Raw genomic sequence first — 12,426 nt, 5'->3', positions numbered from 1 at the left:
CCACCCCATTCTGAATTTTTTTCCTGCTTCCCAGTACATTATATAGAATAATTAATGGTAGCATCATGAAGAAAAATTTGTCCCGCAAAAATTAAGACCTCATATAGCTCTGGGAGCGGAGAAATAAAAAAGTTATGGGGTTTAGAAGGAGGGGAGTCAAAAACGAAAAACGAAAATCAAAAAATGCCATCGGCGGGAAGGGGTTAAGCACTGTGACCTTTTCATTATATTAAACTCCCTTTAATAAGTTTTGTCGTTTTGAAGAATTTCAAGTGATAAACTTGGTGCACATAATGCTACCTGTTCAATATATAGTTTGGGGAACAAAGTAGAAGTTAAATAACAGAATTTGGATTTATATGGAGATAGAAGGGAGTAACTGAATGCTTCCTGCAAGAGGCAAGCTCCATGATAACAAATCTTAGTGGTGGCAGTTGTAGGTTGTAAAAATTTATCTGGATATTATAGATTTTCTTTATGGATTATAATAGACACATAGTATGACTTATTTTGAGCTTTATGACACAATCCTCCGCATTACAGAGCTTATGCATTATAGTGCATTTCTTAGTAGACTAAGAATGTGGCGTATTGAAAGGACAAAGCACGCGGTATATCTTTCAATGTCATCCGTCTCTTTTCTTCTAATTAGAAGAGAACAGAGTACGTCGTCAGCTCTACTAAACAAAAAACATACTGAAAGGCGAGCCAACAAGTTTCTCAAAGTAAACTAATTTTCAAGCTCATCAATAAGAATTGTCAGTGACGCAGCTGAAGCGGTTTAGGCTTCCCAGGTGAGAGATAAGCTAGTGCTACATCTGTGAGCTCACACTTGACATCTGGCTCTATTGGACAGTTCTCAGCACTCACAACAGTCTCTTGGGATTCTGGTCAGGTATATGGCTCTTGTTCTCATTATTAATGTGAAGTGGAACATTATAAGCCAGACAAGTTTTTCATCAGAGCAGTCACGCAAACACTATTAGCTTCTGAATAATTCGGCATAATTAAACTCATTGTACGCCGCAAGGATTGCCAACCTTCACCACATACATATTTATCATTTTCATGACCAAGTTAGTTATTAAAATTTGCTGTTTATGCCATAAGTTGTTTTCTCCAGGAAATTCAATACATTTTGAAACCAAAAAAGACAAATGGCTTATTAAAATAGTTTATACAGTGACGTCACTAGACCGCAACAAGGCGATACCTGGGATTCACCAGTAGACATTCTTGAGATTAAAAAGCTAAAAGCTTTCATTTCTTCTATAAACCCATATAAATATATATAGAAATATAGATATAAAACAAAGATACAGGACTGTAGTCACATCGGGGCCCATGAGCGTGGGGGGCCCATAAATCACTGGCACCAGTATTGAGATTGCAGGTTCCATCTGGCCCAAAAGCCAAGGAGACCCACAGATTACCCCTAGCCACACTAAGGTGGATTAAACTCCTTAGCACCTGTAACCATCACCATCACGAATTTGCTGTAGGGATGAGGTAGGGAGCCCCAGACAAAAAATTGCATTGGGCTCAGAAGACTTTAGTTACGCCACTGCAAAGATATATTATATATCTAAGACTTTAAACCATACTACTATAATTTTAGATTATAAACACATATCAGACACTACTGTGCAAAGCTAGATATAATAGACATATATGGATATATGTAAGAACATGCTTACCAATTATTCCCACAACAAGCTCATCTGTGGTGTCATCACGTCCCACCAGTAGGGAATAGTCAATGATGAGATGACTGGAAAGAAAGTGTGAGTCGCTATGTATTGAGGCACGAAGGACAGATTTACAGTGAGATCGGATGTAGAGAGGGTTGTCCCGAACCATCTTTAACAAGTTTTCATCCAATAAGACAAGATCACAACTCTCCTTCCCTATGTCAGTTTTCACATTGCGATTTCTCAAAGACCCTTTCAGATCGAATACCTATTTACAAGCAGAGACATCAGTAAATATTTGGAATTTTCTCCCCCCCACCACTAATTCCACTTTCACATTCCATTTCTTACCTGCGCCATCTTTCGGCCATAAAACAGATTTTCCATGACTAAAAGATCCAATTTCTTCTCAGTGTTGTTTTGAGAATTTTTATATCCGATTCTATAGACTCCTAGTATTTTAGCCAATGCTGTTGGTCGCTGCAGGCAAAAGAAAGGAATCAGGATTGATCACAGAAAAAGAAAATCAATATTAACAAGTGGCAATAAACAGGGCCGTGCGGCAGGACCACAGACATTTATAGCCCTATGTGCGGTTAAAGAAAATACGCTGCTAAGAAAAAGATATTGACTTCCTTCAAAAGGGAAAAGGATTCACAACTACCATGTCTGAGAGGGAATGTACACATTTTATTGTATTCATATAGAGCCAATATCACAATAGTTTATGGACACTGTAGATCTAAAGACTTCGGCAGCTAGAATTTTGTGTGGTACCCCCTTCTAACATACTTGGCCTCATTAGAAAAACATGCTAGTAAAATTAAAATATCCATCCAATCTTTCCTTAGCCAATTAGACACCATCTTAGCTTTCATTTCATTACTCTTTCTTCTGCTAGAACTCTCATGATGCATAAGCCCACTATCACATGGGCAGCTAGAGACTGTACTATATTTACCTGCTGTTGGGCTGTGCAATGATCTCCTTTCTATATTCTCCTAGATAAAGTAAGGCTATGTTCACAGTGTATACATGAAAATCAGCAAAGGAAAAAGTCCTGCGTGGGGGTTTTGGTTTTAAAATGGTGTTTGACTTAATGTGTAATCATTTATTCATGTTCCACCTGTCTGTTTTGGCCTTCTGATGGACCAGAACAATGGTTAGGCAACAAGTGCGAACCTAGCATCAAAGACTATAGGTATATTAGTTAAGAAGGATAAGCCATGAGCTGCTTCACCATAGCGGTGCAGCAGGAACTGTCTGTTCATCAGTAGTCAGAGGTTTCTGTCTTCCACTGAGGAGAGCCTATGTGGTCCATCATACATGGACCTGTTCATTTTATCTGGTCTTAGTGGGATCACATTAAATTAATGTAGAGAAGGATTCAGATAGAAGCAATACCTAGATAACGCAATACTGGCTGAATATATACTGAAGGAACAGGTACATAATATGTGACAAATGGCTTCTTTAATGGAACCAATTCATATGTATTCACAGGTCCCTGATTTGGAAGTAATCTCAAGTTCACTTTTTGGAGATCATCATTATCCCTCTAGGTTACCTCTAGGCAAATTGAAAAAACAATTCTATATTTTAAGATGTAGTGTCCATGTCTATTAGGCAGTACCTACCCCGCTCAATACCTGATGCTCAGTACATAGTTATCGAGGCTGTTCTAGAGTTTGCAAAGGTCTGTACAGTTTGTTGAACATAAATTTACTATACACAAAAGAAACCAGTCCAACATAAAACCATGTGGCCTTTTGAAGGAAATCTAAATACTATTAGAATATAGCTGAGGAAAATATAGTCTTATCCTCTGAGACCTGTCTTTGCAAGAACATGGGTAGGGGGGAGCAGTCTGATTTTATGCTACAAAGATCAATGGTTCCTATGGGATCATTGCCCTTGGTCACCCTGTCAAAGAAGGGGATGGGAGGGGGGGGTGAAAATTTTAAGTGGCTACAAACCTGTGGATACATGTGGTTAATCAGGCAGGAGAGAATATCTTGACACCAAGTAGTATTACATTATATTATTTTCTCTCAGAACGGTAGTAAAGAGCTTTGGGGAACAAGTCGTGTACTGGAGTAGGCACCTCTTCTATATTCTGCCACCTAGGTTACACAGTTCATTGATTTCACTGCCTTTTCCTTACTATCTACAGGTACTAGAGACTGAAGACTCCGGGGTACAATTAGCTGAAGAGCCAGAAGCATGTACTAGTACTTTGCATACACTCCACGCGTTTCACACTAGACATCCATTATATGGAGATGACCTTGGACTTTCTTTGATCACTTTGAAAATGAAATTGTAACCTCTTAAAACTTTATTGGTTTTACCTTCATTTGCACTGCATTAGTAATATATGTGAAGTAGTGTGGAGCAAAGTCAAGGAAGGACTGAACTTCGAGGCGAGGCATCTGCTTCAGTATAAATCTGTCATCTGTGGGGAAACATTATTATTATTATTATTATTATTATTTATATAGTACCATTAATTCCATGGTGCTTTACATTTGGGGGTTACATACAATACACAGAATATACAGGTAGATACAATACTAACAGTGACCGACTGGCACAGTGGGGTAGAGACCCGCAAGGGCTTACAATCTATGAGGGAAGGGGGGTAGAGACAGAAGGAGAGGGGGGAGACTGTACAGATGGTGGTGTGTTGGTAGTGTTATTGGAGGTTGTAGGCCTTCCTGAATAGGCAAGTCTTCAGGGCCTTCTAGAATCCTGTGTTTGTGGGGGGTCAGTCTTATGTGTCTTGGTAAGGCGTTCCAGAGCATGGGGGAAGCACGGGAGAAATCTTGGAGATGGTTGTGTGAGGAATGGATGAGAGCAGAGCGGAGTAGGAGGTCATTGGAGGATCTGAGGTTACGTGTAGGCCGGTAGCAGGAGATTAGTTCGGAGCTATATGGAGGGGACAGGTTGTGGATCGATTTGTATGTTAACGTTAGTAGCTTGAACTCAATTTGCTGGGCTATGGGTAGCCAGTGGAGGGACTGGCAGAGGGGATCAGCCGACGAAGATTGGTTGCTGAGGTGAATTAAACGAGCAGCACAGTTTAAGGTGGACTGGAGGGGGGTGAGGGTGTTTGCTGGGAGTCCATGAAAAAGGGTGTTGCAGTAACTTAGGCTGGAGATCATGAGGGCCTGGACGAGCATCTTAGTAGTTTCAGGGTTGAGGAAGGAGTGGATTCGATGGATGTTCTTGAGTTGGAGGCGGCAGGAAGTGTTGAGGGTTTGAATGTGTGACTTGAAGGATAGGTCGGGGTCCAGTGTTATCCCAAGGCATTGGGCCCGTAGGACAGGGGTAAGTGTGGTTCCGTTAACTTTGATAGATGGGTCAGGTGGAGGGGCCATACAGGATGGGGCGAAGATGATGAACTCAGTTTTCTCCATGTTGAGTTTGAGAAAGCGGGAGGAGAGGAAGGAGGCTACGGCCGCTAAACATTCTGGAACTCTGTCCAACAGAGAGGTAATGTCTGGTCCAGAGATGTATATTTGGGTGTCATCGGCATAGCAATAGTATTGAAAACCATGAGTTGGCCCAGGCCAAGGGTGTAGATGGAGAACAGGAGGGGTCCTAGGACGGAGTCTTGGGGGGCACCTACAGAGAGGGCGTGATGAGGAGGTGGTGTGCGAGTGGGAGACACTGAATGTAGGGTTGGTGAAGTATGAGGAGATCCAGGAAAGGGCCAGGTTTGAGATACCAAGGGATGAGAGAATTTCTAACAATAGGGAGTGGTCGACTGTGTCAAAGGCAGAGGAGGACAGAGTAATGGTGCTTGGCTTTGGCGGTTAGGTGTAATCAATTTTTATTAAAGGTTTTAAATACAACAAAGTAATAAACATAAGCAGGAAGAACAAACAGATAAAGGGGACAACACATCCCAAACAACAACAAGCGGGCTGCAACGCAAAATGAGAAGAAAGGGATACAACCGAAACCTGAAAATCAAGGCCGCACAAGAGGCCGCAAAACAGAAAAACCAAGAGGTGAGGACAAAGGCAGGGCCAGAAGCGAGGGGAAGACGAAAGGAAAGGACAAGACAACAGACAAGTTAGAGGGGAAAGGAAGGGGGGGGGGGGGGGAGTACGAAAAGCAGGAAGTGGACACACCAAGGGAGTCAAGAGAACAGGGCTGAAAACTCTGAAGATTCTTGAAACACCACCCACGGCCGCCAGAGGGTCTTGAACTTAGAGGAGTCAGGCAAATCCGTTGCCACGAGGTACTCCATTCTACGTATAAGCAGGAATTCTTGTAGCCATTCCAGCAGAGACGAGGGAAATAGAGCTGCGCCAGTGGCGGGGGAAAACCGTTCTGGCGGCCGTGAGGAAGTGGCGCAAGAGATCGCCCTTAACACTGGAAAGCTTACCAAGGAGGAGGGAGAGGAGAGCAATCTGTGGGGTAGGGGTAAGGATGCGACCAGACACTTTCCCATACAGGGAGAACACAGAAGACCAGAAAGGCTGTATCTCCCTAGAGTCCCACCAAAGCCTTTTTCCATGGATTTTCCTACTGCGGAGTCAGCAGGCTAAGCCACTAAGACTCAATTTTTCCACAGACTGACCGATGACCGCCTGAGAAATTGACAGCCATGGTCAGTCAGAAACCTTAAAGATACTTTAATAGTTCCCAAACTGTGTAGCCCCCCCCCCCCCCCCCCCCAAGCCAATTACAGTACAATAATTCACAAAGACAAACCTGTGGAAAGCTGATCACAAAAAATATGTGGTCTGGGTAAAGGGTGTTTTTTGGAGGTTTGACTATATCGGTTTTACAATGTTACCATGGAAAGGCATATAGCTTTTAATGTTTACCTGTTAGCATTAGTTTTGGTTTTTATTTAAAAGACCCCCCCCCCCCCTCCCAAACTATGTGAAGTGTTTGTAGAGTTCGCGGGCTCTCCTGATCACAGCTGCCTCCGCAGAAGGGGAAGCACTGGCGGTCGTGAGCAGGAGCGAGGATCTAAAGTAAGTAAGGCCCGTTACCTGCTGGAGTTTCTATCTTAGAGGCCCGCCAGGCCCCTTAATGTTCCAGGCCCTGTGGCAGCTGCTACCCCGGTAGTTACACCCCAAGATACATGCACTGTGAATGCATCCTCAAAAGCTAGAACCATCCTATACTTCCCAATGAACACATACCAAGGACATGTCAAACTAATTTTTCACCATTTATGACCACATTAAATTTATCATCACAGTTCCCCACACAGTATGATGGCTCCTAGTTTCCCTCGGACAGTATCAAGCTCCCTAAATAGCCCACACACAGTTTAATGATCATTTAATGGCCCACACATAGTATAATTCCACCTAACAGGTGGTATACTGTGTAGAGGCAACTTAGTACCCTGGAGATGAGCTGAATGCAAGATGGGTATGTTTAGTGATGATGCCACAGTGCTCAGTAATAGAAGAAAACTCCCCCTGTGCTCCAAGATCCTCATTTCAATAAAGAAAAAAAAAGTGTGTTTTTTCTACGCATCCCTGAGGCTCTGAAACTAAGGTATTCCGCTATCATCATCTACAGCTCTATGGGAGTGGCATAAAGTAGCTTGGGGCAGTGATAGACTTGAAGATAGACTTCTAGCAGACTGATCTAATTGTCATGTGCCCTAACATTACATTGATCCTTTTGACTAATAGTTGTAATATATATAAAGGGATTCTACCATTAAAAATCTTTTTTCTGTGGCTAACACGTCGGAATAGCCTTTAGAAAGGCTATGCTTCTCTTACCTTTAGATGGGATCTCCGCCACACCGTTCCTTAGTAATACCAATTTTTACCGGTATGTAAATTAGTTCTCTGGCAGCGATGGGGGCGGGCCCCAGCACTGAAAATGCGATGAGGGCGTCCCCATTGCTGCCCGAGAACAGGATCCTGCGCCGCCTCTGTCTTCTGCTGGATCCTCCCCTTCTTTCTTAGTCTTTCTTCGTCGGCTTCACCTCTGTCGGCTCTGACACTAGTAGAGCCGAATGCGCATGCGCGGCCATAGTTCCGAGGCCACAATTGCGCGCATGCGCATTCGGCTCTACTAGTGTCAGAGCCGACAGAGGTGAAGCCGCCGAAGAAAGAAGGGGAGGATCTGGGAGGCCCGCCCCCATCGCTGCCAGAGAACTAATTTACATACCGGTAAAAACCCGGTATTATAAGGAACGGTGCAGCAGAGATCACATCTAAAGGTAAAAGACGAATAGCCTTTCTAAAGGCTATTGCGACGTGTTAGCCACAGAAAAAAAGATTTTTAATGGTAGAATCCCTTTAATATAAATATCATTGGTTAAACAAATTTATAGCATGTCACAGGGTGATCCAAACTTTTATAACAAATAAAAACCTAAAAAATCATGAACTATAGAGGCTTCAATGTATATAACGGTGTTCATTCCTATAACACAATGAGCAATTGCTAACCATAACCTTTTGTCTGTGGGATTCAAGTTTAAGTCCACCAAGGTTTTGGAATTACCCCACATTCTGCAGTAGATATGAAATACATAGAGTTTCCTATGCTCCCCAATGTTCAGTAAAGTCCAGGATTTAAACCAACAGGAAACCCATCGGCACTCAGGACTCGTTTGTACAAGGTCAAGCAGCACAGTTTTTCTTCTCCCGTTTGCAATGAGGAATTAATGCTCAACACACAGATTAGTTTGATATGGAGGCCTGGGTGCTATAGCCATAAATATAAATACTTGACTCTAGATTTCTATGTATAGCACAAATGACCATCACCCGAGATAAATGTACTGTATTATTCATCTTATTACCTTGATATTTATACTGCACTAGCATCTATTAAGAACGAAGTGTAACCTCTGTCTGTCCTTGAACCCCTGATAAAGTCACAGGTAATGACAATGAATTGTACAAACCCTAAGGGTACAGTCAAAATAGAAATGTTGAAGATGAACCTTATATTACACAAAGCAATGGGTTTCTTTTTAATAGAAAATAGTCTCATAATGAAACTGGGGTAATGGGGACTGATCTCAAGTTACTCATAAAACTTGTCATTGTTATCTCTACAGACAGCATCTTCTGAATCCTATTGTAAGCCAAGATAAAGCAGAACAAACATGTCGCGTTCTTCCACAGCCAATTCCTGTCCTGATCCCACCTTTTATACAGCTAAGCACACTAAGCGAATCTATCTAGAAACATAATAAAAGTTTAATCTAATAAAAATTCCATGTCAGGTACCACATACTGAATCTCACTTTATAATTTGGTTGCTTGCAGAATAAATCATTTTGGAAATAACACTGCCAGGATATGCATAAATTATATCAATACCAAGCATAAAACCATCAAGGGTCGGGTAGGAAGAATTAACCCCATGATGCCATGTCGTTCAGTAAAGCAATCCATACATAAGGTGGCTTGATAATCTTCTAGGTGAGCTATTTTATTTTTTAAAGATCTGGTTCCTAAAAGGTCCTGAGGCCAAGGATCTTTATCACCTTTACCTTCATATATAGATTTGTGTGCAAGCAACCTTGAGCAGTTGTATTTACAACATATCAATGATGAATATGATTGATTGATAGATAGAGAGGTATCAATGTATTTATTTAGCTACATCCTTGCCATTTGGGCCCCATGGTAGTGGGGGCCACTTTTGGACAGTGTGACAGTCCTGCATTAGCTGTCCTGCTTTCCAGGGCAGTGGGTCCTTGCTGCACCAACTCATCAGTGTCCAGAGGATGCCAATGAGTTGAAGCCAGTGATGAAGTGGGGAGCTGTCCATTCCCTGCTTCACCATCCGGGCAGTGTCTTTCCTCCAAGTGACCTGGGAGCAGGAGGAGTGATTTAGCAACCTTTGGAAATGGTGGAGGTATCCTGGAGGTAGGTGTGTGTGTGTGTGTGTGTGTGTGTGTGTGTGTGTGTGTGTGTGTGTGTGTGTGTGTGTGTGTGTGTGTGTGTGTGTGTGTGTGGTGGGGGGGGCGGGCTTTGCATGAAAATGTGGCAACCTGAAAGGGGACGTTATGAGGGGCATTATATTATATGGGCCACCAGGGAGGCATTATCCTGTGTGAGAGCCAGTAGGGGGCATTACAGTTAAAGCAGGTCAAGTATTTCTAAGTGGTGGTGATTGGGGGGGCCTCGCTTATGAAACCTTTTCACAGGGTCCACCAATGTGTTAACACGGTCCTAGTCCTAGAGGACCCAGATCAGCTCTGCAGTAATGGGCAGCAGGCTGTATTCCTCCTGTATCCGGGATTTTCAGTAGCAGCATGTGCAAAAAAACCCCAAAAAACACATTTTGCTTCTTATATTTTACCAGATAAGAAAAAAAATAAATAAATAAATAAAAACATGCAAACAAAAATAAAGCTCTGTGTGTCACCAAAAAAAAATAAAAAAATTGAATAATCCAAATGATAGAAATGTTATAGCCCTCATAACCACATACATGAAAAAAAGACCAAGTGTGTCTGGTCATGAACCAGAAAAATTTAGCCCAGTACTGAAGTACGGTAGTTAAAGAGAAGCCTATTACTTTCTTTTTATGGAACAACAGACATTAAATATAATATGATTTTTAAATTCCATTACATTCAGAAAGAATCATTATCTATTAAGATCCTCACCTTCAGTCGCATAAAATGCAGCACCAGACTTCCCACCTCGAGCTTGCCATGGTACACAGTGTGCTAGGGAGCGGATAAAATCTTCTTCGCTGCTCCCCAATATTACTTTCCGCATTCTGTGAAACTCTCCCGCATAATAAATCCGGCAGTAAAACTTTGCATTGGCATCTGAAAACTCTACATAAGTGAAGCAAACAGGGAACAATTGTAGTTACAGTCTCACATTTAGAAGTTTTCCGTGGAAACGCAAAGTATATTTTTCAAAGCCCCCATGACAGAAATCACAGGTCGCCAATGTCTCAGATACAAATGTAGACATGGCTAGAAAGGTTATAACAAAATGACATAGGAAAAAATAAGTAATATACAAACACATACAGCTCTACCATGTGACAACATGAAGGGGAGCACAATGGCAAAATCATTAAAAACGCAAAAAACCTCACTACTGTAAATTCAGAAATGAATGTACATTTTTATTAATTTTATAATACGAAGCCACATAATTTGTGTATTAATGCACAATGACTAATATATATATATATATATATATATATATATATATATATATATATATATAGGAAAAAAATAAAAATTAACAGGCGGTACAAAAGCATGTATTACGGCCATCACCGGGAGATGTATATGCCCCTATATAAGCTCCGCTACTTCTCATAACTAGGAGAACTTGGATTGTATTTGTATCTGGTACAAGACATTTCATTGCTAGAGAAGCACTGTAAATAACGGGGACCCAAAAGCCCCACTGGATACTATTGAGAACATCAAGACTAAATATTTGTAGTGTTAATGTACATGGATATAAGAAGGCAGTCTCCCAATACCAATCAGAATAAAGGATTAGATTAAATGCAAGGTAAAATGGCGCTGTGCTGTAGTTAAAACTTCTTAGAATTAATCAGTCATTTAATTGAAACCACAGTTGAAATGCACAGCAAAGACCGCTAGGCCAAACACTGCCCCATACATAAGGTTCAAGTCCACCATGATGCTGGCATTCAATACGTTTTGGTAAGATTGGGGGGTTCATTGCGACCGTTATGGGATTTATAGTAAAGGTCAGCAATTGCTTTGGGAAAGAAAGCTATGTGCTATTCATAACCAACTAAAGACTGCACAGTTCTTAAAGGGGAAGCTAAACTTTGATTTTCTGGCAGCCTTTGTTCCATTAATACATTTTGTAATAAACTTTATTAGAGACTTTGGTTCCTTTCTGTGAAATTCTGTGTTGAAACTCAATTTTGTTCCCCAGTTTCTTTACTGGCATTAGAAAACCTCCCTTCTCAATAAGGGGGGGGGGGGGGGGGGGGGGGGAGTCACACAGAGATATACATTATCATCATATCTATCGCTTTATCAAAGACAGGATATAGGAGCTGTATATATGTACTGTATATATAGCTGTTATTACTCAATTGTGGTTAAGCAGGTGATTTTCCCAGCAATAATACAGGTAGAACTGGCATAATCATTGCATATGAAAGCTGAGTATCTGCCCACACTCCATGGTTCTAAGTTTTAGAATGCCTGAGATGTAAGTGCTTGAAGTGACCCCCTTCTTAAAAGGGTTGTGCCTTTATGGACATGTATTCCCTATACACAGGACCAAAAGTCCCCCTAAAGCCTCCAGTATAACTGGCGCTCCATGCACTTTTATGGGGCTGTGGACACTGACTGCTACGGCGCTGCCAAGACTGTAATATTTGGCAATGAAATGCAGTCATACAAGTGCAATAGCATTTAATTCACAAAGTGGCTTTTAGGGGGACTTTAGATGACCTCTCCTCTTGATCACTGGGGGACTCAGGGATTGACACTTACTCCCTATCCACAAGACACAACACCTTTAAAACCTCAGCTTCTCTGTATTAAAGCAAGTTTGTATCAAAACTAACAACAGTTTCTACACTTTCCAAAGAGGACTCTCTTCAATCATTAAAATAAATAAAACCAATCAATCAGTATTTTATTTGCAAATTAGCTGACAAAGGCTTTAGGGGCCCTGCCAGGGATTTTCTCTCTCTCCAGATAGTTATTCCCCCTCCCCCCCCCCCCCCCCCCAACTACAAAGTGGGAGATGTAAATTAATGGCTG

General features: G+C 41.7%; 1 protein-coding gene across 1 annotated transcript in view; it reads right to left on the bottom strand.

The window, feature by feature from the left end:
• Positions 1-12,426, bottom strand: part of PIKFYVE (phosphoinositide kinase, FYVE-type zinc finger containing) — a 123,596-nt gene that overhangs the window by 7,994 nt on the left and 103,176 nt on the right. Inside the window, exons 37-40 of the mRNA XM_075284849.1 lie at positions 10,312-10,488; positions 4,043-4,146; positions 2,043-2,171; positions 1,698-1,959 (exon numbers count right to left, since the gene is read on the bottom strand). Coding sequence (XP_075140950.1) covers positions 1,698-1,959; positions 2,043-2,171; positions 4,043-4,146; positions 10,312-10,488 — 672 coding nt within the window. The remainder of the gene's footprint in view (positions 1-1,697; positions 1,960-2,042; positions 2,172-4,042; positions 4,147-10,311; positions 10,489-12,426) is intronic.

The sequence above is a fragment of the Leptodactylus fuscus genome, chromosome 8 (genome assembly GCF_031893055.1).
Source record: "Leptodactylus fuscus isolate aLepFus1 chromosome 8, aLepFus1.hap2, whole genome shotgun sequence".
Lineage (NCBI taxonomy): Eukaryota > Metazoa > Chordata > Amphibia > Anura > Leptodactylidae > Leptodactylus > Leptodactylus fuscus.
Note: the sequence above shows the minus strand (reverse complement) of the source record. Positions and strands in the feature narration are given on the sequence as shown.